This window comes from Vitis vinifera, chromosome 13 (genome assembly GCF_030704535.1).
Source record: "Vitis vinifera cultivar Pinot Noir 40024 chromosome 13, ASM3070453v1".
Classification (NCBI taxonomy): domain Eukaryota; kingdom Viridiplantae; phylum Streptophyta; class Magnoliopsida; order Vitales; family Vitaceae; genus Vitis; species Vitis vinifera.
This window is the reverse complement of record NC_081817.1, coordinates 6,906,259-6,930,475: the sequence shown is the minus strand read 5'-3', so window position 1 is coordinate 6,930,475 and position 24,217 is coordinate 6,906,259. Positions and strand designations below refer to the sequence as shown.

The 24,217-nt window shown below is 37.4% G+C and overlaps 3 protein-coding genes across 5 annotated transcripts; all 3 read left to right on the top strand.

Annotated features, from left to right (window-relative positions):
- Positions 1 to 474: 474 nt before the first annotated feature.
- Positions 475 to 5,660, top strand: LOC100259822 (ACT domain-containing protein ACR10). The gene is made up of 6 exons (XM_002271879.4): positions 475 to 955; positions 1,330 to 1,554; positions 2,361 to 2,466; positions 3,760 to 4,096; positions 4,484 to 4,768; positions 4,873 to 5,660. The coding sequence occupies exons 1-6, from the start codon at positions 796 to 798 to the stop codon at positions 5,008 to 5,010; spliced, it is 1,251 nt and encodes a 416-aa protein (XP_002271915.1). The 5' UTR covers positions 475 to 795; the 3' UTR covers positions 5,011 to 5,660.
- A 550-nt stretch (positions 5,661 to 6,210) lies between these two features.
- Positions 6,211 to 11,668, top strand: LOC100254713 (protein SEEDLING PLASTID DEVELOPMENT 1). 2 transcript variants are annotated; one of them, XM_019224578.2, is made up of 10 exons: positions 6,211 to 7,044; positions 7,381 to 7,595; positions 8,114 to 8,264; positions 8,374 to 8,565; positions 8,847 to 9,009; positions 9,104 to 9,333; positions 9,691 to 9,867; positions 9,950 to 10,111; positions 11,214 to 11,346; positions 11,426 to 11,668. In XM_019224578.2, exons 1-10 carry the CDS (start codon positions 6,568 to 6,570, stop codon positions 11,455 to 11,457), a joined length of 1,932 nt encoding a protein of 643 aa, XP_019080123.1. In that variant the 5' UTR covers positions 6,211 to 6,567; the 3' UTR covers positions 11,458 to 11,668. The 2 variants fall into 2 exon arrangements, with proteins under 2 accessions (XP_019080123.1, XP_002271948.2); XM_002271912.5 differs by having other exon boundaries at positions 6,377 to 7,044; positions 11,214 to 11,668.
- A 775-nt stretch (positions 11,669 to 12,443) lies between these two features.
- LOC100261508 (glycine-rich RNA-binding protein RZ1C) lies at positions 12,444 to 23,027 on the top strand. Of its 2 annotated transcripts, XM_002267142.5 has the most exons (4): positions 12,444 to 12,618; positions 12,686 to 12,812; positions 21,899 to 22,386; positions 22,556 to 23,027. In XM_002267142.5, the coding sequence occupies exons 1-4, from the start codon at positions 12,455 to 12,457 to the stop codon at positions 22,791 to 22,793; spliced, it is 1,017 nt and encodes a 338-aa protein (XP_002267178.2). In that variant the 5' UTR covers positions 12,444 to 12,454; the 3' UTR covers positions 22,794 to 23,027. The 2 variants fall into 2 exon arrangements, with proteins under 2 accessions (XP_002267178.2, XP_059597405.1); XM_059741422.1 differs by lacking the exons at positions 12,444 to 12,618; positions 12,686 to 12,812 and adding an exon at positions 20,476 to 20,586.
- Positions 23,028 to 24,217: the final 1,190 nt, after the last annotated feature.

Here is a 24,217-nt window from a genome sequence, read left to right as displayed (position 1 = left end):
CTTTTATTTTTATATGCTCTAAAATATTTTAATTATGTTTGAATCCTTGGAAATAGTGAGGATTTCTTAGATGGAGAAAAAAAAATGAAAAGAAAAAAAATTATAATTGAATACCATGAAAATGTTGCTCAAAGAGGATAAAATAAAATTAGTTTTTAAAAACTAAACAATCCTATATATAAAAAAAAAAAAAATTAACTTATATTCTTAATTTTTTTTCAAAATTTTAAAAATATATAGAAATGAAAAATTTTTAATTCCTTAAAATTTAAAAAAATTTAAAATTAATTTCAGGTTTAATATATATACACCTTGAAGTGCATGGATGCCCTTGGAATTTGGCATCCGAAAGGTCAAAAATAGAACTTTACGTACTTTTAACTTGCATGGACTTCAACCCACTGGATCACTGCGGTTCCTTTTTGTTTTTTTTTTTTGTTTTTAAATTTCCTATAAATTGACATGGACGAGAAATTGAAGATTCCGGGAAAGGGGAAGAGAAAGTAGGAGAAAACGAGTGAGAAAACAGAGGAGGAGGATCCCATGATCTATTGTTATCGGAGTTGGTACCCGAAATTGCTACAGCAGAATCTCTGGCTGTCTCTGCCAAATAGAACAAGCCCCAAACAATCCAAAAAACAAAAGAAGGGAGAAAACCCATATGGATTGAGCGCTTTTTCTGCTCATCTTCTGAGTCTTTGAAGCCGCCCCCCGCCGCCCCCCCCAATAAAAAAAAAAAGAACAGAACAGACAGAACCAAGAGTAGGTGGAGAGTGAGGGAGGGAGTGAGATCAAATGGGCATTCTTTATGATTATGAGGATGTGGTGCTCATCAGGCAAGCTGAGAAGCCGGGTGACCCTACTGAGATTACTGTCAATTGCCCGGACAAGATTGGGCTGGGCTGTGATTTGTGTAGAATTATATTGCGCTTTGGGTTGAGCATTTCCAGAGGAGGTTAGCATCATTTGCTTTATTTTGTTTTCTTTGAGTTTTGTTGCAGAAAATTGGGAGAAAAAAAAAGGAATACCCATCCTTCCTAAAGTTCATTTTGTGGGACTTCCCTATCAAAACAAGGCATGGGATGTCCTGATTTCTTTCATTTTCCATGAAATTTTAATTTTCCTCTTCTTTTTTTTTTCTTTTTCTTTTGGTGTGCATTGATCTATGCAGCGGCTCTTCTGATTTCCTCATTTTGTTCCAACATCATAAGCATTTATTGTGTGAATTCTAATTCTTAAAACAACAACATTTGGCTTGTGATCCAATTTTTTTTTTTTTCCCCTTTTAATCTTACTGATGTTTTTTCCTTGATCTTTTTGGTGTTAAAGATTCTTCAACTGATGGGAAATGGTGCTACATATTATTCTGGGTGGTGGGAAAACCAAATACAAGGTGGAATCTGTTGCATAGGAGACTATTGGAGGTGTGTCCTTCGTGTTCCTCTGCTTCAGGGATTAGCTTTTACAAGCCAGAATTTCAGCAACAGCCAAAGCCTCCGGATGTGTTCCTCTTGAAGTTCTGGTGTTACTATGACTGGAAAGGTCTACTACATGGTAATTTCTTATTTTCTAGTTCATTTTCTTTTTAAAATGATAGATTAATTCTTTATCCATCTCTAGTTTGACTGTAAAAATGGAAATGGTCCCCATCTTAGTTGAAGAAGTTGGGAAGAAGTCTGTTGTGTTTTGAAATGAAGGTAAAAGGTCATGGGCGTAAGGACGAAGGTTATGGGCATCTCAATGGGGATAAAGTAATCTTGATGTATATACTGTTATTGCTATTATTTTTTGTGATGTCCTGCATCCGGTAAGAGAAAGAAGTTCCTAACACTACATATTTAGTGAATTTCTCTTAACCACATACACATGTTTTAAAGGCATGAGGGTATGTTAGGTCTAGATAAGATCTCCATGGGAGACAAGATCTATATGAGAGGGGGTTGTTATAGAATATGTATCATGGGATACAAAATTGGATAGAGGAGAAAACTAGCCATGTAAACAGTTTTTAAAGTTGTGAAGGCTCAGAATCCAGAGTGGATAATATGTGCCTGGGAGGTAGTGGGTTATTCAGAGCGGACAATCTCTACATAAAAGGGAGTGGGTCGGGACGTTATTATTACTACTATTATTATTTGGATAATGTTTATGTATATTTTCACCCTCTATCCCTAATACATTTGGTTCTATCGATGTTTTTATTTGGATAATGTTTATGTATATTTTCACCCTCTTTCCCTAATGCATTTGGTTCTATAGATGTTTGGGTGTAAGTGGAGATGATGGAATTTAGAGCCACATATTTGATTTAACCTCCAATTTTTTATACTAATTTACATATACTTATTTATTTTCAACAGATATAACCGAGGCTCTTTGTGAGCTAGAGCTTACAATAAAGAGAGTGAAGGTATCCACTGCCCCAGATGGGAGAGTGATGGATCTCTTTTTCGTCACGGACACCAGGTTTGTCATTCTTGACATCAACTGTACTGCTAGATTTCTGATTCTCTTTTCCTCTTTTTTACTTCCTATGTTTATTGGATTCTTATAGACAATGAAAATGGGATTTGGAAACTTATTACCCAACTGTGAGTGGAGTGACATGTTACTGAGATTCCAAGATGGCCTTTTCTTTTCCTATTTTCATGGCAACCAAACAAAGAATTGGTGAAATTATAGTCATTGATGACTAATGGTGCATGACATGTGCTTTGTGATGGAAATAGGTGAGGGAATGTTTAAAATGTAATAACATTATGGATGACCTCATGCCTAAAAGAAAGCATTTTGGATGGATTTCTGGGGTGCAAGGCTAAGTCTGGCATTTAATATCATATGACTATCAAATGATCAGGACTGGTACTGTTATTTTGAGACAACAGAGAAAGGCAGCTTGCAGGGCTTGGGGGAAATGAATCATTTTTGCCTGCTGTCATATTTTCTATGTGCTGCTGACTGAGGTTATTAAATCAATCAGAACCTCAGAAGGGCATAACAGAAATTCGAAGTGGGTGATCCTGTTTCCTTAATGGGCTTCTTCAGAAGAGTCAAATAAACTGAGGCAACATTTAACATTTGATTACCAGTTTTACAATTAGTGGGGATCTTTGTCTACAGCATTCATTATTGAGAAAGGTAGAAATTTGTCCAAATTTCATCTGAATCAAGAAGTAAAACAGTGGAACTTCATATGACTGCTTGCAACTTGAAACCCTGTTGTACGAATAGCTCTCTTTTCTTCAAAGTTATGGTATTTAATAATTACAAATGTTTCCACCCACACTTGTTTAAACTACTGTTATTGTATGATTTCTCCATGATCTTAGTAGAACAATGTTGCTTTGGATTTTTTCTGGTTAAGATTGGATGTTTGGTTTTTCTCTTCATTTGTCTACTCAGATTTTGAGATAATCATATGTGAAATATGTGAAATGTCCATGTAGAAGAGAATTTGAACTTGCAGTTGGTATGGAATCACAACTAAGAGTACTTCAGTTGTCCGAATTTAATTTCAAGCTGTTCTTTGTTTATTATCTGAATTGCAGAAAATATGTAGTACTATTAACAATGAAGGCTATTGCCTGGCATTATGGCACATAAGACCTTGTTCATTTTAAAAAAAAAATAATTTTTGAGGCATATTTTTGGAACAAATTCCGGGCCTTCTGCAAGAAAACTGGGAGAGTAACCCTCTTTTCATTGAGACAGTTATGGATTTTGCTTCTGGTATTTAATTTAGGTTCTCTTTTGGTACAGAAATGAACTTCATACTCAGGAGAGACGGGATGAAGCAATCTATCATTTGAAAGATGTGTTAGGGGATGCCATGATAAGCTGTGAGATTGAATTGGCTGGCCCAGAAGTTACTGGATGTTCACAGGGTTCTTCATTTCTTCCTCCTGCAATCACAGAAGAAATCTTCAGTTTGGAATTGCCCGATGGACACCAAAATGGATCTCCTGCCTCAAACGCCTTAATTGTTACAATGGACAATTCCCTCAGCCCGTCTCACACACATGTTCATATCATTTGTCAGGATCAAAAAGGTCGCATTTATGATATCATGAGAACCCTAAAGGATTACAACATCCAGGTATATATGGTTTAAAACTAGTGAGAACTTGTTCATTATTTTTTCCCAATTATACCAATTAATTGCGGTCTTCCCCTTCCTACTGATAGTCTTTTTGAGGAACAGGCAGGGCACCATATTCACAAATTGGTCTTCTCTTTTCCCAATATTTTTATCAATATATCCCCTGTTTGTTATGAAAACTGGGAAAGCTCTGAAGATACCTCAAAACATTGTGGTTTTTAGCTGGAAAAATTGTTGCAAAGTGATCATTTTTTGCTTCTTTATTTTGTTTGGGAGATGTAGGCTTTCTTACTGTCAAAATTTCTCTATATGCTGCCTTTTTTATGGGTGATTTTCCCATTTGTTTCTGATAGTTTTTATATTTAAAAATCTGTTGTTTGTCAGACCTCTTATGGGCGATTCTTTGCAAACGCAAAGGGAATCTTTGAAGCAGACTTACTCGTGATGCAAGCCGATGGTAAGAAACTGGTTGACCCAAATAAGCAAAATGCCCTGTCCTCTCGTCTCAAAATGGAGCTTTTCTGTCCCCTTAGAGTGGCTGTGGAGAGCAGGGGGCCTGATACTGAGCTGCTGGTCGCAAACCCTGTTGAGCTGTGTGGCAGGGGCCGGCCTCTTGTTTTCTATGATATTACTCTTGCCCTAAAGATTCTCAAGATACAAATATTTTCGGTAACAACTCTTAACTCATGAAGTGTCTTATATATATATATATATATATGTTGTCCAAATGATCTAACCGAGCCTCTGCCTTTTATTTGTATCTGTTTACCCAGGTGGAGATAGGGAGACACATGATCCAGGATCGGGAGTGGGAAGTATATAGAATCCTACTGGATGAAGAGGAAGGTTCTTGTGTGTCAAGGAACAAGATTGAGGAGGGTGTTAGAAAGAAGTTGATGGGTTGGTACTAGAATCCAGTGTTGGATTACCGCATTAGTTTTTGCTTCTTTTTATCACTGTACAGCTTACTTGTCTCAGCACGCCTAATGTAGATATTACAAGTAAATCCTGAGGTGGGTTTGTGAAATGGCAAGCTGTTTTATTCCCCCTCCATCTTCACTCCCCTTCACTCTTATGGATCTCCGCTGGGTTATTCCCTTCTTGCTGTGAATTGCATAGAGATCTTGGAATATTCTCATATTCCTTTCTCATATTCCTCTCATTTGCTTTCGTAAGTGGGGCCGAATTCTGTTGTTGCTTGGACGGCATTTGCTTAGATCTCATGAGCTCTACGGAATACGCCTGCTTGGCCTATTTGAACTAGTCCATCCATGCTTACCCATCAGCCTATCTTTCTGTGGTGTGAGCCCTGTTCTGAAGGCAGTGTTTTGGGGGCTGGAGGTCTCAGTTTAGGCTTTGCTGTCCACTTATGAACATTCTCCCAAGTGATCCAGAAAGATGGGTTAGCGTCCATTTTTTTTCTTGTTTCGAATAAATATCTAATGGAGGTCAATGTTGAATAATTTAATACTTTTGCTTAACTCATATCTAAGCAACATTGAATGTAATAAGAATTAGTTATTGCGTGTAATGTGAAAATTCCACCCATATAGATAGTATCCATTACCACCTTCGTGTGAGCCTTACAACGATGGTATACATGTTTTGAGTGTCATTACAAAGAGTGGTAAAAACTTTTTCTCTTTCAAGATTGCAACGCCAAACAAATAAGCATCCTTTACAGATCCAAATAAATAGAATTCCCTTTCGACTTATGTCTCCCAGGATTGCAATTTCAAACAAACAGAACCCTTATGGGATGAGATAAATAGAGTCTCGCACTATATTGAGAATCAAGTTGAGGATAGACTTAAATACCTTTCATAAGTGGGTATCAAAATGATTTACTGATTTTAAATTTATTTTGTATTTTTATTTTTCTATTTTTTCTATTTTTTATTTTTTTTCATTTTCATTCAAATTTTGTGGAACCAAATATAACCTAAAATTCAGGTTATATCATAAAATTACTTTTTACTTATATATGAATACTAAGAACATTTTTTTAGAAACCGTTTTGTTAAAAAAAAAAAATGCCATTGACTAAAGGCCATGATTTTTACGATAATTGCTTTCAAATGCGGCCTAGTGGCACAAACAGGTCACAAAGAATCTGGGAGGATTTGAACATGGGTTGCATCCATTTGTGAAAATGCATATTGCATACCTAAATTTGTGGAAAAGGAAGAGTGTGTGAGCCAAACCCCAACAACTTCGGAAGAAGAAAGCTTGGAAAAGTCTTGAAACAGTTGAAGTAGGATTTTAACATGTATGTGGTTGGCAGCAGCCCCCACGTGGCGCCTCCGGTCCTCAGCCTCAACGGTTGATAACTGTTTGTTTCCTTCCTCTCGGCGGCCCCACTCCCCACCAATCCCATAGCAGATCCCTCCGAATCTACTTCACCTTCATCATCATCTTCTTATTCTCAATTGCTTCACACAATCGACCAAGGCCAGTGGGGAGAGAAAATGAGATCCTTGAGTTCACGCGTTGTGCTCATTGATCTTCACTCTTCATGGCACTCCGCCAATCAGATACCCATTTCAACCTTCGCTTTCCTTCAAAACACCGGCTTCATCTCCTCCGTCTCTTCGTCATTTCGTCGAACACGTGGGATCGCTTCCGCGAAGTCTTCCATCCCATTAATTAGGTCCCCCGGAATTCGCCGCCCAGTAGAAAGGTTCTCGCCGGGAAATGGGTCGACCTCCAATTCTCCAAATTCGCCTTCCACGTCGAGATCGGAGGCGCTTTCTGAATTGGACATGTTTCTTGAGTTGGTGCCTTTGAGGATGAGGAAGGAGCTGTTCGGGCACGCCGAGATTGGGGATTTGATTGAAGTGGTGATGGATTTAGGAAGGAAGCCTCTTGCAAGGTTTCCTTCCGGCGATTGGCTGATATCGGAGCAGATCGTGAAGCTCGAAGATCTACAGCATGCAATATCCAAGGTAATCTAGGTGAACCCTACAAATATTTAGCACTTTTACGGGTGATCATGGTACCATATCCATTGAATATGAGTTTATGCTTACATAAGCGAGAGATGTAGTTTTGTATTGTCTGATTGGAAGATTGAGAATAGGACTGAGAAATACTAATTGTTTATATGAAGTCACCTTATTGGTGTGATAGTTTATTGGGTGGACAACGTTGGGCTTTTATGTGATCCGGAGTTGGTGATGGTTGATAAAGACTGAATAGCATTTTATACTAAATCACTGTTTAAGTGGATATGCATGGTTTTAGAATGAAGTTTTATGGGGAGTAAGTTACCTTCTTTTCAGGTTGGTGAGTTTTCGGATGACAATCGTTCGGGCATTAATCACTCCCTACACCGTATAAGTGCTATTAGAAACCGTAAAATGCAAATCATTGGCCTCACTTGTCGGGTGGGCCGATCTGTGTCAGGAAGTGCTGAGATAGTACGTGACTTGGTTGAGGGGGGAGGTTCTATATTGGTCATAGGGCCTCCTGGAGTTGGCAAAACTACTTTAATCAGGTATTTACTATTTGATATTTTGTAAGACCTAGTAATGGTTTTGCATCAACTGATTGAAAGTTTGTATATGGATTTACCTGATAATCCTATATTCTCTTTTGAACAAATAATCATGAATTTCTTTATATGCCTCTGGAAAGTTAGATCTGCTATTGTGGACCCTATGGTTTCTTATGCCCTGCAATGGCTTCTATTAGATTTTTATCTTGTTAGGAGGAGTTCTCTACTGCCAGGTGTTGTGTTCTTATCCATTTCCATCTATTGTTAAACTCACTAACTTTGAATGTGCTTTTCTTTTTTTATAAGTTATTTTATATGCTTTTCATGACTCTAATTCTATGAGATTTCATTGTAAGTATGCAAAGGCTAAGAGGTGGGCAATGGAGAGAATTTAATTGTTCGACTTCTTGATCAACTAAAGCTTAGCATAATTCTGCCTCTTGACTTCTAGTGTCAAGACTGCACATGCTTCATTATCATACAAAGATACTAAATACGCAGAGGATTTTTCTGTGCAGAGAAATAGCTAGAATGCTGGCAGATGAGCATATGAAACGGGTTGTGATTGTAGATACATCAAATGAAATTGGAGGTGATGGAGATGTTCCTCATTCTGGAATAGGTCGTGCAAGGAGGATGCAAGTTTCCAATGTTAATATGCAGCATAATGTTAGCTTTGATTTCAAGCCTTTTGCTTTCTTCATTGTTATTTCTCTCAGTTTGGATGGTTGCAGCCATTTGTCATTGAATTTTTTTCTCTTTTGTTTTATTGCTGCAGGTCATGATTGAAGCGGTTGAAAATCATATGCCTGAAACCATTATAATTGATGAAATTGGAACAGAGCTTGAAGCATTAGCTGCCAGTACGATCGCTCAAAGAGGAGTTCAGCTAGTTGGAACAGCACATGGAATGACTATTGACAACATAATGAAGAACCCCTCTCTGCAGATCCTTGTTGGTGGCATAGAGGTGCAAAGCCACTCCCTTGTATTTCTCTATTTATTTATTCATACAGACTGGTTTCTTGTATATATTTTGGTTAAACCTATTCTCTTTTTTGGCTTTGTTTCTTCATTAATTCCTTAGAAACCAGATGCAAGTTAATCTGGGCTGTCAGTGTCATGCTTGGAATAAATTCATAGATTGGACTGCAATTTACATATAAGTGGGTTAGGATTTTGTCATCTAAAGCTTGTTCTTATTAGAAGTTTAGAGGATTGATTGAAACCTGTTCTCTCATACGAACACAGAGTGTGACTCTTGGTGATGAGGAAGCAAGAAAAAGGAAGGTGCAGAAGACAATTCTTGAGAGAAAAGGACCTCCTACATTTACATGTGCTGTTGAGATGATATCTAGAACCCATTGTCGTGTTCATCACAGATTGGATGCTACAGTAGATGCTATACTAGCAGGTATTCCAGACTTTTGTAATTTCTGTATACTTAAGAAAGGAACAATGGTTCTGGATTGCAGTTTATGTTGATTTGAAGCTTTTTGTGAAAATAGGAAAATCTCCTCTGTTTGAACTTCGTCACATGGATGCTGAAGCTAACATTTCCCAGAAGCCTACTCTGGCATCTGAAAAGAAACTTCTAGAAGAATCTAGGATAACTAAAAGTGAAGTAGTAGAATCTGATGAGAAACATGTACATCATTCTCCCAGTCGTTCCAACCCATGGAGCACTGATAAACCAGTGAGCAAGCAGAGCTCAGCGGTGTGTGTTTATACCTACAAGGTAAACTACTTGGATTTCCATCCTTACTATTCTCTCTCTCTCTATTTTTTTCCCACTATGTGCTAGTCACCAGTCAGGCATGCACTGAGATAGAAAAATTCTCACGTCTAAATAGATATCTTATGTCTAAACATTTTGGGATTTATTAAAATAGTTTATGATTCACAAATTATTGATGTATACCTAATGTGTTTGGGTTACATATGCTTAATGAAATGCAGTGCATATTCTGGGCATCATCCAAAATTTTATGAAATTTTCACAATGTCCTTAATGAGTTAGCAGTATTTTAATCTGCTAGTAAAGGCTGAAAAAACTTAATCAATGGCATTTCTATTGATTTGGATGTATTTTCAGATCCTAGAAGCTGATCTTCTACAAGTAGCAAAAGTGATGGGGCTTGAGGACGAAATAGATGTAACTGATGACATTGGAACAGCGGATGCAATTCTAGCATCTAGTTCTGAACTGAAACAATACCCATGGATCCGTGGTGTAGCTAAATTCCATCAGTTGCCAGTGTTTGTTATTAAGGTATCCTCTTTCTTTTTCTGTTTTTGAACTAATACTGTTAATTTATGGTTTCTCAATTAGATATTCTCCTATGAAACTGCAGTCAAATACCATGGCACAAATGGTGAAGGCAGTCCGCATGATTCTTGGAATAGAATCTTTTGGTTCAAAACCGAAGAAGCCACTGAAAAGTTCTTTTGACATCGAAATCGAAGATGATGCACCAAAACGAAAACCCTCATTGGAAGAGATTGATGCCTTGGAGGTGCAACTCTTTTCCCTTCTAAATTTTGGTTTTTGGTTTTTTATTTTTTTCATTACTATCCATATGAATGCAGATGATCCATGAACTATATGTGAGTTAATATGGGTCAGAGTGTAGTTTTCAGAAACCAATACCTCATGAATTTTAAAATCATGGACAAATCCAGCTTTCCAGTGCTACAGAAAAGCTTGCATTTGGGAGTCATTAGCATTAGTAACACACATTAGCCTTCTGATTGGAACAAAAAAACTATCTTGATTGTTATGTTAAAGAGTATGATTCTTCTAAAATTTTATATAGTTCTGATGTCATGAATCTTCTGTTTGGTGTTGAGAATCATGTAAGATGCACTTATGAAAGCAAATAATCGATAACTAAAATTATTTAGCTTGCTTACATTCGGGAGAAGGGAGCCACTCTACACTCTTGACTATTAGGATACTGGAGGCAAATTATGATTACAGCATCCATTTAATAATTACTATGACATTGCAGCGGCTATTCAATAATTACTATGACAAAGTTCACTGTTGTGTTAAATGCATTATTTAGTGGAATTTAGTTGTAATTGATAAAAATAGCTTCCTGCATGTCCATTTTGTTAATGTTTTTTTCTCTTGATCCACTTGTTTTGTTCATTTTTTGATCATTATGATCATCACCATCAACATCATGTTAGTTCAAATCAACAGCGTGAATATATATATAAAATTTTCTTTGCAGTAAGCCAACATCCCAATCAGATATATGCCTAGTGTAAAATATAGGGATGGAGACAGTAATTTCATCTGTAGTTCTGATTCTAGATGACAAATAAAATCTGCGACATGTAAGTTGCTCTGACTGTTCTTAGGTGGTAGCAGTTGATCATAGCCTTCTAGTTGTGGGCAAACAATATCAAATACCGTGTCCTTCCTCTTCTTTTTTTCTTAATCCACGTTTTTCAAGATTTATTAGTTTCATCAACCCTTCATCATAATCTCGCATCTTGTCTTGGCTCGTCGCTTTTGAAGTGCACATTCCATTCAATTTAGCGAAGATGGCACATGAAATCTCTTGCAACTGCTGAAAATGAAGCTCTTTCTCACTTTGTTTTTGACAGGAGGTTCGCCTTGCAATTGAGTATATTGTGATTCCTGGTGGGGAGCCAGTAGAACTTCTCCCCAGACGCTCAGACATAATTGCTCGGCAACTTGAGCTTGTAGAAAGCTATCAGCTGGCAGTGGAGAATTCAGGTACTGAACTGAACCCCAGGTTGCAGATCCTTCCTCTGAGGTCGAACAAGAAGACTACTAATAAATCTTCCAAATCCAGTTTACAAAAGGAAACAAACGTCAAACCACTAACTACCGGCGGTGGTGGCACCAGTGTTGCTCGTCTCCCCCTTTTACCTGAATGACTTAACCATGTCTCCTGTTGTAACATGCTCCGATCCTTGGTTGATTGATAAGTGTACCATATGATGTACAGTCATTGAAAATTATGATTCTCTTATGATTTAAACCATGTATTGATTTCTTTCTCAGTGGAATGATAAATCTCCTTGCTGCATCAAAAGTATGGTTGAAGTTGGTTTAGAAACGTAGTATATCACCGTCCAATTGCCATGGCAGATACTTGGATATCCTCATGTTGTCTCGGAAGAGCAATCCTTTCAAAGATTTGATTATTATATTTTCTAATACTTACGCAAAGTAAAAACAATAACAAGACTAAAATCATGTTTGATAAGATTTTAGAAAGCACTCTAATCTAGAAACGTTTTTTGGAATCATTGTCAAATGCACTCTAAAGATGAAGTTAATAAATAAGTAGATTGGAGGGCAACCCCCGCCCCAACACATACACACACACATATACATACTTCTATCTTGTCCATACTTTTAACCCACGTCAACCTTAAAATTTTTGGGTTAATAATTTTCCAACCCAATCCTAATGAACGTAAGCTTTGCCTACATCGACTTAAAAATTGGATTGGATTGGGCACGGGTTGGAGGGTTTGAGTTTCAACCTTGATTAATAGCTGAGGACAAATAGTGATAAAAGGTGATAATCATTCCAATATTTTACTCGTATCAATGGATTAAACACTGATCCTGCTCCTAGTAATTCTCAATAAAATTCTCCATTGATTTGTAAATTAATTTTAAAAATTTTCATTTTTAAAAGAGTATTGTGTTATGGATAGAGACACAATGGGAACAGAAACGTTTCGTTCATGGCATGTATTAACATGTGCCGCTACAATCTTTTAAGTAATTGGGCCCTGCCCATCTGAAGATATTCATTTAATGGGCCTAACCTGGCCCATATTGTATTCCCTATCATCCATGGTCCTCGATGTGTACACTAAGCCCAAAGAGTACAACCCCATGGAGCGACACTCACTCACTTCACAGCCTAAATTCTAGGGTTTGCATAACTCAAAGTCACAAGTCACAAAACACAAATCACAAATCACAAATCACAAATCACAATACGATCGACAGAGAAATCCAGAGAAGGTATTCTCTCTCTCTTGTTTTCTAGGGTTTGGATCTCCAATTCATTATTGACTGTTTGTTTCCTCAGAAAATTTGGAATTGTAATGGCTGGGAAAGAAGAGAACCGTATATTTGTTGGAGGGTTGTCGTGGGACGTCACCGAACGACAGCTGGAAAACACTTTCAGCCGTTTCGGCAAAATTATTGAATCTCAGGTAGGGTTTTGATTACTATTTCTTTTCTTATTTCGTAGACCTTTGTTTGGTACCCTAGAACGTATAGGGAAATATGAAAAAAATGAGATCTTTGGGTCATGTTGATTCGGTTTCCGAAATATTTGTTTGGGTAGTTTTCTCGTTTACCTGATAATTGCGGAGGATTTGTTTTTTGTGATGTCTGCTTGTCACTCCAAGCCTTTCTTTTCCAGTACATCAGTATTGATCTCAACCTAATTTTATGAACTTGGGCTCTGCACACTAGTGTTTGTATTTGATAAAGCACTCCATTCCGCTTGTTTGCCCCCATGAAGGAATGTTCCCTTTATCTAGAGATAAGGGCTAAATCCAAGCGGAATGTATTGGAACATGGTATGGAATTGTTTTCTAGAAATGTCTTGTTAAATAAGGTACCTAGTCCTCGCATTAGGGTGGTGGTGAATTTTGTTAGAGAATCCATTGAATAATGTTTATGTCTAATCTGTCCCGTCCTCTCCCCCACTCCTTTTTTTTTACCCTAATTAGGCAGAGAGGAAATTATATTTAAGGGTGCCTAATAAAAACTGGTGCAACTGTGTACACCACAATCATGTAAGCCGGGAGTATACTAAGAGCTCCACATGGAAAAAGAAAAGAGAAAGAGCAGAGCAATGTGGGCTAGCCCTTAACTCTATACCGAACCGTGATGAAACTCAACATAGAACGGTTCAATTTCCCAAGTGAAGTCTAGACCAATCCAGAAGAGATTTCAGAAAGAAGTCTTTCAATCTCTGGTTAGAAAGCTTCTCCTCCTCAAAGATTCAGCCATTTTGCATCTGTCTGGATGCGCTAAATTATGCTCTAATTTAGATGCACCAAAATAAGCAAGAGGAGCCATGTTCCATAGGTTCCTCTGCTGTTTATCTAATCCCTATCATGCCAACACAGCATAAGCTCCTTAGCAGACCGCAGTAACACCAACTGAAACCCAAAGTAAATCAATCTGGAAATCCTGCAAAAAGTAGGGTCTAGCACAATGGATGAGTATATGGCTGGTTATCTCCTCTGTACTACTGTGCAAACTACACATGTTTAGTGAAGGCCATCCTCTTCTCATGAGATAGTTAAAGTAAGAATCTTTTCTCAAATAGTTGCACAAGCCAAGACACATACCCTCAGGGGAGCACTCCCACCTCCCAAGAAGCTACCAGTCTGTCCCAAAATACATGCAAGTTTGGAAATAACTCCGAGTATAGATTTACATCTAAAATGCATATATTGTTTACTATAAAAGGTGTGCCTCATAAGTCAATCATGGTTTCTATTTCCTTCTTCCACTCTTTGCCTTCCCCCCATCCTCTTCCGCCCAATTTAACACTTCCCAATAAAAAAAAGTTTATCAGTTGTCCCTTATGGACGTCTCCTCATTGTCTGTGTCCTATTATTTTCAGAAATTTTGTTTTTGGCATGAAATTATGATGTTCAATCTGCACCTTATATTAGTGGCCATGAAATGTGGAAGAATATTTGTGCCCAATCAGTATCATAATGGCTCTCAGTTTTTGAGATGATTATTCTTTTTCATGATTTCCAAGTATCAAATTCATCTTAAATTCCATTTTCTTTTCAAATTCATCCACCTGCATCATTTTCTTTTTACCCAGGTTTGCCTTTGGGGTGCTTCTTTAAGGATAGGGCAATATAGATTTCAGTGAAAAGGAGGTCCAATAAGAGATTAAGAATGTGGAAGAGAGGTATCTTTGAATATGGAGGCTTAACTTTGATTATGGAAGCTAAACTTTGATCTAGAATGTTTCATTCTGAGATCATCATTCTGGTGGTATAAGATTAATAGGAGCATGTATGGAAGTGGGTTAAAATATCATTTTGTGGTATAAGATAATATTATTTATGCAGTGCAGTAGGTTTCTAAAAGGCGATTACAAGTATTTTGGTTCTTTTTGAAGGGGGTAGGGATGAAAGCAGAGGACTGTAAGTTTGTGAACCTTGGGAAGCTGTGTGGTGTGTGGAATTTCCACTTGTGAAGGAACATTCAGATCTTTCTTGGATTGTTGTGGATAAAAGTGCTTGGGTGGAAGATGATGTGTAGTGCCCTGGGATCTGATGATGTGGAATGTGACTGTTAGTGAAACTCCCGAATTATGAGATTCGGAGCATCTCATTTTTGTTTTGTTTGTTTGTTTGTTTTTTTTTTTTTTGAGCTGCTGTTATGCAGTTGATCAAATAGGACAAGGGGATGGTTTGGCAAAGAAGTGTTGATGGTTTATTTTCTGACAAATCTGATGTTGGTAAATGGTATGGATTGTGGTTCTCTTTCTGTCAGAAAAGTGGGTTCTTACTTGGATGAGGGCATGCTTGACTTTGGATCCTTTGATTGCTAGAAATGGATGGATTTTTGATTGGTATTTTATGTATAATAAGTTCACAGAATCTAGTCACAACCTCTTTCTGCATTGTCATGGGAAACCAAAACCAAGCTAATACTACAAGCCTCGGCTATGACCAACCTATCAATGAACTCTAGGAAGGATCAACTTCTTTTCTCAAGAGAATCTTTTGACTAAGAAAATAAAAAACCTGAGAAGAATGTCTTTCAACTTAAGTATCTGCTTCACCTCATAAAAAATTATCCTATCAAGTTCCTTCCAGATGTACCAGAAAAGAGTCAGTGTGTGTGGCCTCCAAGCTTCTATTCTTCTCTGTCCTTAATGGGGAGCAACATTGACACCCTTAGTAGACGAAAGAATGGTTTCAATTCCCAAAGCTTAATTTGGAACGCAAATGAAGATTTAAGCTCCTCTTGCGAACTTATATAGTTAATTTAAGTCTCTGTGTATGTTTATTTCAGCAATGATAGTTTATGAATTTCCACATTATTGGCATGGATTGGACTGGCAGCCCATGGTTTTATTTGGAGCATTCATTTTATTAGGATTGGCTTTAGTAGTTTATTTTTTGTCAAATTTGTAGCTCTTTTAGCTTTGAATTGGTATTTGTATTTGTGCTAGCAAAGAGTGTATTCACATTAGAAATAAGTCCATATAGACCTATGTGTCTTTTGAAATTGTTAGAATTTATTGAGAGTTTTCAGCCTCTACTGAGCTTATTTTCAGAGTGGTTATCCATACTTTTAATTCTTAACCCTTTCAAGACATCCTACAACCAAAGAAAATTCTAAAGTGATGGAAAAATGATCTTACATTGCCACACTGCATAATCTTGCCAGTTGATAAGGGATTCCATGACAAAGGAAGGCAACATCCAAGATACACTGAACATGGAGAATAGATAGAATACCTTTGTTTATAGTTGATTCCTCTTCTTTTACTCAATGATATCCTTATTTATTAAAAAAAGGAGTATGTTAAGAGGAACTTGAATTTATGTAAAATTACATGTCATATTTTTGGGCGTCCTTCTCTTTTTATATATACTACCGGGATTTTACCTATCAATATATATATCTTTATTTGCTTACAAATGTTTGAAGCTTTTACATTATTCCTTCTGTTAGAAGTTCTATTATAATCTATGATCCCATGAATTTCTCATTTCTAGTTAAAGGAGAAGTGAAATGATCCAATAATGCTCAATCATAAAAGTATTATTTATATTATGACTCACTTGTTTATCAGGGGGTCACCCCTTTTTGGTGCTAATAGATAAAATAATTCCTTAACACAGAGTTGAATAGGACTAATAGGTATGTTTCATTATGGTACATTACACTCACAAAACACATACCATGGTGTCAACATATCTAGACTTTTGGGATGTGTCAGAGATATTTCCACAAAACAAATAGTAGGTTCTTTTTGCAACATTATTTTCTGAGTTCCTCTTTATCTGGCCTTTTGTCATTTTTGAAAACAGAAACAAACATGTTCATTCGTCTTTGAAGATAAATATAAGAAGGATGAACAATCTTCATAGATGTACAAAAAAATGGTTAGAAATTAACTGCTGTCAAGCCCCATAAAAACTAGCACATCCTCACAAAGAAAAAACTCGAAGGTACACAATGAGAAATATTGTACACTCAAGGGGGGACAAGAATCTCTAACAAAAGGGGGCCAAAAGCTTAGCTCCTTGTTTGGCTAACTGATATGCGACTTGGTTGGCTGAACAGGTAACCCAACTCACTAGCTACCTTGATGATTTTGCGCATTCAATTGTCAAACTTCCATGAACCTCTTTTCTTATTCACCCAAGATATTAAAGTTGTAGAATCTCCCTCTACAATTAGATTGGAAAGGTCTAAGGCTTTAGGCCTGCAGTTAAACCTCCAACAATGCCAATATCTCTGCCTTGATAGCCAACTCCTCACCTGTTTGCTTAGAGTAGGCTCTCAACATTGTACTTGAGTCATCTATGATCACACCATCGATATCCATATGGCCGGGATTCCCCAGAAACATCCATCAATGTTTAACTTTACAAAACTACTTAAGGGGTTGATCAACCAATCATGGCTTTCTTCTTCAACTTGTTTGAGTAGCAAGCACTCTTCTAGTCTAGCATTACAAGAAACAAAAGAATATTTGCAAAAGGCTTGGTGATTGAGGCCCAAAGGAAGGAAAGTAAATCAATGCTCACATGGAATCCTCATATTTCCATCTGTCCTTAAAAATCCTTGCATTCCTTTCCAGCCAAATAAACCATGTTAAGGATAAGACAACCACTTACCAAAGAGTCTTCCATTTTGGAAGGGTTCTAAAGCCGCCCTTAAAGGAGATTCCCATCATCTTTGCTATGCCTCTAGGAGGAACCCATACAATATTGACTATGTGAAACAATCTTTATCTGGCCTTTTAAACTCATCTTAGTATCTTACCTATTGTATCATCTTTGACCTAGCTACCTCAAAGATCTTTGATACCACAGCTGAAACTTAAAACCACAGTTTATGGATGGTTTTTAATACGTTAAATATAAAACAGTTTTTATATCAATGAGACACTGCTGGGACCTTGGTTAACATTATCAGGGAAAAAGGATGCTGCCTACTTATTTGTTAGGTCATTGCCATCACTATTTGATGTGTCAATTATCATTCACTTTTTAGGCAATGCCTTCACTGCCAAATAATATTCCGGGACATTACATGCCTTGTTGCAGGCAATCACCAATTGGTTGCTCTCTGAGGTGTCTCTGTCTAAAAGAGGAAAATGAAAGGGAAGAGTTGCTCTTTTAAGAAAGATTTTATTGTTAACTGACATGTGGACTGTTGTTTATCTGTAGTTGTTGATCTTGTTGCTTTACATTCTGTATTTTTCAATAACTTTGTCTTCATCCTACAAATTTGTGACAGTATTAGTTATTTTCTTATTTGTTCAATTTTTCCTTTTCATCATATTAATGCCCTTTATTTGTTTTGTTGTCTTTTTGGAATGCTGGTTATATCTTTTGAGATCCGTAGATTTGAGTGTGAGAAATTTTTGGTCAGATTGATGCATCGAGTTGCTGAAGCTCAATGTCATTTGTGTGATTTTATAACATTCAGATGGTTGTTTTGAGATTCTCAAGCCAGGAAGTATTCACATAAACAGATGGTGTCTGGGTATGTGGAGTCTGGTTCACAGAAGGCAGCTAGATTTAGATGCCTGGTGTTTGTGAAATCTGCTATTTCGTGGAAAGAGTTATCATTGATGAAATGAGATGGTTTTCGGGTTCACAATAAAAGCCTAATCATAAGTTTGGAATGTGATCCAATGTTGTGAAAAAGGTTGAATAATCAATGGGTCACACGATTTAGAAAAATTTGAGAAGCTTTCTTTGTAGTGAAATTTACTGGTTTTTACTGCTCACAGATGTGCTGTTTGGATTATCTAAGGAATTGAAGAGTCTAAACCGATCTGCATTTGATCAGATGATATCATTGTTCATTTACTTGACGAATTTAATTTGTTTATTATTTTAAATGAAACCTTGCTAGTGTTTCAAGCAGAATTCTAACTTTTGTATTGTCCGACTGAAACATGGTGGTAAAGGTTTTGCATGTTGGTTATGCGAGAAAAACTATTAAGCTTGATGGTGAATCCTTGTTGGTGTTCTATGGACGTGGGTAAATGCTGGTCTAATTTCGTGTGATTTCCCTTCTCACAGAATCCTGAGAGTTCATCTAGTGCTGTTAAAGTATCATTTTATATGGTGCGGTCTCTTCTTAAAGGCTGCTGCATGGTAACGTTTGTTGATTTAACAAGTACTCTTTAGGTTGACTTGCAGAAACGGTGCTTGTTCTTCAAGTAAAAGAGTATGCATGAATCCGGTTTGATTTTGTGTGTTTTGTTTTTGCGCAAGAAAGCACATCGATAATGGTCTCAAGATTGAAGAAAGTTTAGATGACTGGTTCTTCATCTCCAAGGCTCCTGCTTTTCTGTCTCCTAGAGATTTTGTTTCTTTGAAGTTGTCAAAATGATCAAGCTAGTACTGCTGGCTATAGTTGGTAAATATGATCAGGAAAAGTTTTGTTACTGCTTCCAGAGTGTGGATATGGTTGCTTGGATCATACCTTTTCCTCTTAACATTCTAAACCAGCTTAAGTAACTTCAAATCATCTGTAGAGGCTTAAACTGCATTTCTGCTTTCTGGCCATCTCATTTCAGATTGTGATATTCAGGAAACTTTAGGATGAACCAATTCAGTGAAATTTTTTTTATTCATCCACATTTACTTGTGTCTGTTGGAAACCTCAGGTGCCAGAAACTGTATTAATGTCAGACTGTGATGGAAATTTTATCCAACTCTACAATTTTGGAGAACTATATTCTGCAAGGCTGAGGGCAGAAATATTACTGTATCAACAACACTAATTTAATATTTTTATTACATTTTGAATTTTGGTGCTTAGAAGTGGTTGGATCATTACCTTGAGAACTTTAAAGAAAAGTTATGGTGGAAGAGACTTTCTTTTCGCTAACTAAAACTCTGAATTGTTAGAATATTGGATTCAGAGACTGGATATTTTATGCTGGTATCTAGTCAAACCCTTTCATCCCCTACTTTCTATCTTTCTAGAGTATTCTCTGTGGCATCCTTTTTGGTAGTACTTCATAATAGATGGGCTCTGGCTTGAAAATTTTCTGTTTTAGCTTATTATCTCAGAGGATGAATTTCACCTATATAGGATGCATATCAGCCAAGTTTTTTTGTTGGATGGGATTGCCTTGATTATGAATCAGTCTGCTGGTCTGACCAAATGTATGGACAAACTTATCATTTCATGATTAGATGTGAAGCCAATTCTTACTGTGCTGACTGGGTCAATGAGTCCCTGAAGGAGACAGAAAAAGTAAAAATCTTGAACTTTGTGAAGATTGATTTCACATGATCTTCCCCATTTGGTCTTCTCTGTTTGGTTGCTGAGCTGCCCAACTGCAAGATATATCCTGTCTGGGTTCCAATATGTCTTGGTAATTATTCATTGATAAGATTTACTGACCTATTGATCAAAACATAGCTATTGAATAGAATGCTATTAAAGAAGATTAATTCAAGTGGCATGTTATAATTACATTAAGACAGATTAGAGGAATTTCCTGTGTGGTGGGTATGTACTGCTTTATGCTTGAATTGATAAGTGGATTCCATGGATAACTGGAGCCAGCTATTGCATATTATGTCGGGCAACATACATGCAGTTTGCCATATTCTTCTGCTTTAAGTAAGAGTTTTTGCAATATCAAAATGTGATGGTGCATTATTTGTATTGTTGCTGAAAGTATCATGCCTCGAGATTTCCCATATTCAATTTACATTGAATGATGAAGAGATTGTAAGTTATCTCTTTGCGTGCTTGTTTTTGCTTTTGTTCTTTTTTTAAGTTATTTTAATCTGCGTATTGCTTTCCTGTTTTGAAATGTGTCATGCAGATGGAATCTTAGTGTCTATGTTTTACTTTCTACTGTTTTGGCCAATGAGTTATCTTTAAAATAAAATTTTCCTTTGTTCTATTGATGTTTGAAAGTATTTTCTTTTTTGTTTTCCCATTCTATATCATGTTGTGATGTCTCATGCTGCTTCTTGAAAACTGACATTAATATTTACTTGCTAGTTCCCTGTCTTAGCAATATGGTTTTGGGACACGGCACACCATTTAGAGTTTCTTATATGCATGTTATCTCTGAGCTTGCATTGCCTTTTCCTGGCTTAAGAATGTGAAAAAACAAATAAGGCATCCAATCTTGCATATCATTTTGTTTTGCCTGCATAAAATATGAAAAGACAGGTTTGCTAGTTCTTTTGGCACTTTAAATATATTTTCTTATTTATCAAAAATAAAAAATAAAAAATTGACAAGATAGGTTTGGAGCTTCTGTGAACTAAACCCATGTGACTGGAAAGTGGTTCTATGGTATTATCAACTAGCAAATGTAACTGGTATTTCAATTCTGAGAATTAGATGATGTTCCGGCCTCTTGTAAGGATTCTCCCTTGTCAACTTTTTGTGGTATTGGTCACCAGCAAGTCCAAGCTGTTCCAAAATATCAATTTATAGGCCCTGATTCTATCTGGTCATATGATGAAGCAGTTACCATGGTGCTATTATTTGTTTTCAAAGTTCAACATGAGAGTGTTTTGGGAATCTTTTTTGCAATGTCTATGGCTTGTAAGAGGGTGATGCAGTTTTTTTTCTATTGAACCCATGTTCTTTGGAAAAGAAAAGAGTCAAATTGTTGGCATTCATTGGTCGTATTTGGAGCCCCCAAATTTTGTTTATAAACTGTGTTTTTCTTAGTTCTTCAATAGGCAATAGGATTTGGGGCATGACTGGTGTTATTTTTTGTTGGTGTTTTAAATTCTTATGTAGGGTGCCATAATGCTAATTTTGTTTTTTAGCATTCATGTTGTATCTGTTATGGTGTTTTCTCAAAATAGTTTTACGTTACATTAACTGCAGCAACTTTGGAGTTTGTGGCATTTTGACATGCTTGTGATAGAACACTCAAGGCTGATTCGTCTGAAGCGCCTTTCGTTCTCTTTATCCTTTTATATTCATGTTAAATCTTTCTAAATCTAAATTTCTAAATGTCCATTTATTAGTGTTGCATTAGTGCATCAGCTTCTCAAGTCTGGTGTTCATGTAGATTATGTTGGAAAGAGATACAGGCCGGCCACGTGGATTTGGGTTTATTACCTATGCAGACCGTAGGGGAATGGAAGATGCAATCAGAGAGATGCATGGACGGGATTTTGGTGATCGGATCATTTCAGTGAACAAGGCCCAACCCAAAATGGGGGAGGATCCAGACCATGGCTACAATGGAGGTTACTCATCAGGTGGCAGGGGAAGCTATGGGGGAGGAGATAGATCTGCAGGCCAAGATGACTGCTTCAAGTGTGGTCGCCCTGGGCATTGGGCAAGGGACTGCCCTTCATCAGGTGGTGGCCGAGGTAGAGGTGGTGCTCCGTTTCCTTCACGTTCTAGGTTTAGTGGTGGTCGTGGGGACCGCTTTGGCGGGGAACGGGATCGGTACATGGAGGATCGTTATGATGGGGGACGCTATGGAGATAGAGATCGTTTTGAGAGCAGAGACAACAAATATGGCACCCGTGATCGCTATGTCAATGACAGGTACCCGTTTGGTTATAATGCCATGGTCGTGACATTGGAATGACATTGTTACATTATTTTTAGACATGGCTGCCATTTTGTGATGTCAACTGCCCACATAAAGCAATTGGTCTCGTTATACTTAGCTTTTAGCAACAGACCACTGTAACAGCTATTTGAAACCATGCAGGTATGCACCCAGTGGAGATCGATTCTCAGGCGATAGGTATGGTGGTTCAGATCGTTACCCTCAAAATGGTTATGGCAAAGACAGAGGCTATGATCGGGATGCTGCCCCAAGAGGGGGTGGGGACAGGTATGCAGGTGGGGGTTCAGCACGTAATGAGGGTAGGAGCTACAGGAACAGGCCAGGTCCTTATGACCGCCCTAACAGAGGAGGGCGCCCCTCGTCGTTCGACCGCTATTAGACATTCGAAGACTGCTTTGTGTTAACAAGAAACTTCTTGACATAAGTATATGCTAGGTACCCTGTTTTTGGCTGTCTGTTTATGTAGGATGATGCAGTTGTAACAAGCAGCAGGATTGATAGTTGCAGTCTTGATTTATTATTGCCAGTTTGCTCCCTTTTTCCTGGTTGACATCCAATGGATCCTTTAAATTTACATGGAGCAATGGAAAGGGAAATTGGGAATCTTCAAATATTTTGGTTTGGAATTGTGGTGTCAAGATTTAACGCTCTTTCCTTCCCTCCTTCCACCAACCCGTTTTTTTAAAATCCTTTTCCAATATACCCTTTGGCTAGGAACAGGCCACAGATTTCTCTGGGTGGAGAGAGCAGCAAGAGCTGCCTTTGAATAATCTCAGCTTTTGATTGGTTTAAAACTTGCTAAAATAGCCTTAAGTTCAGCAAATCTCAATTGAATTGTAAAATCATTACTGGGAATTTGATTTTTCTTATTTTTGCCCACACTGTGCTGGTGGCTCTGGGGGTTGGATGTGTAACGTCTAATAGAAATGAAAATGAAAAGACCCATTGAATCAACCGTCGACTTTGGATTTCTTTTACGCCGACATGTAATTGGATGATTAGGCAATGGTATGCGATTGAGTTCTAGTGGATCACCACTTTTCCATAGGATTAATCTTGGAATTATGACAAATGAATGTCATTGAAGTCTACTATATTCTGTGTTTTGTCAATTATATGCCCTATATTTTGTCATAGACGTATTGGACTGATACACGATAAGTAGACGCCAATGCCCATCCGACCCCGTCTCCCATAAACAATACAAGCCACATAAAAATTAGACCAAAAAAAAAGGGTTCTAGAATCATATGTTACACCAATTTCCATGGACCAACACATCTAAATCAACTTTATGATTGTCTGATCACTCCTAGGAGTGGATCGACAACCGCACCTCTAGTCAAATTTTAGCCAATCCAACGACCCAAAATAAGGAATTGACCTTTCTTTTATAAGGTTACTCGTGGGGTTCGCTTAATTTTTAAATATCGTCCCAGTGTAAACAGATGGACTATGGAGCTCACGCTTGCTTGAGAAGGCTGGACTCCAAAGTAATGTTTGACTTGCTTTTCTCCCCTCCTTACGTCCCCATCTCCTCTTTTTTCTTTCTTGCAATAAAGCAAACTTTTGAATTACAGTGCCGGAAAGCCCTGGGTGTTGACAAAGAGGGAAATTATAGACGGCAACGTAGCAAGTGTGGGCAAAATGGAGGAATATATTTCCAGGGTTGGCTGGACCCTGGACCCTGGACCCTGGACCATTGGTAGTGAACTTAATATCACAAGTGAGAATATTCAAAAGATGTCTCTGCCTTAATCAGTTGGGAAGAAAACACTAGTTCTTTTCCAACTTGCAAGTGGG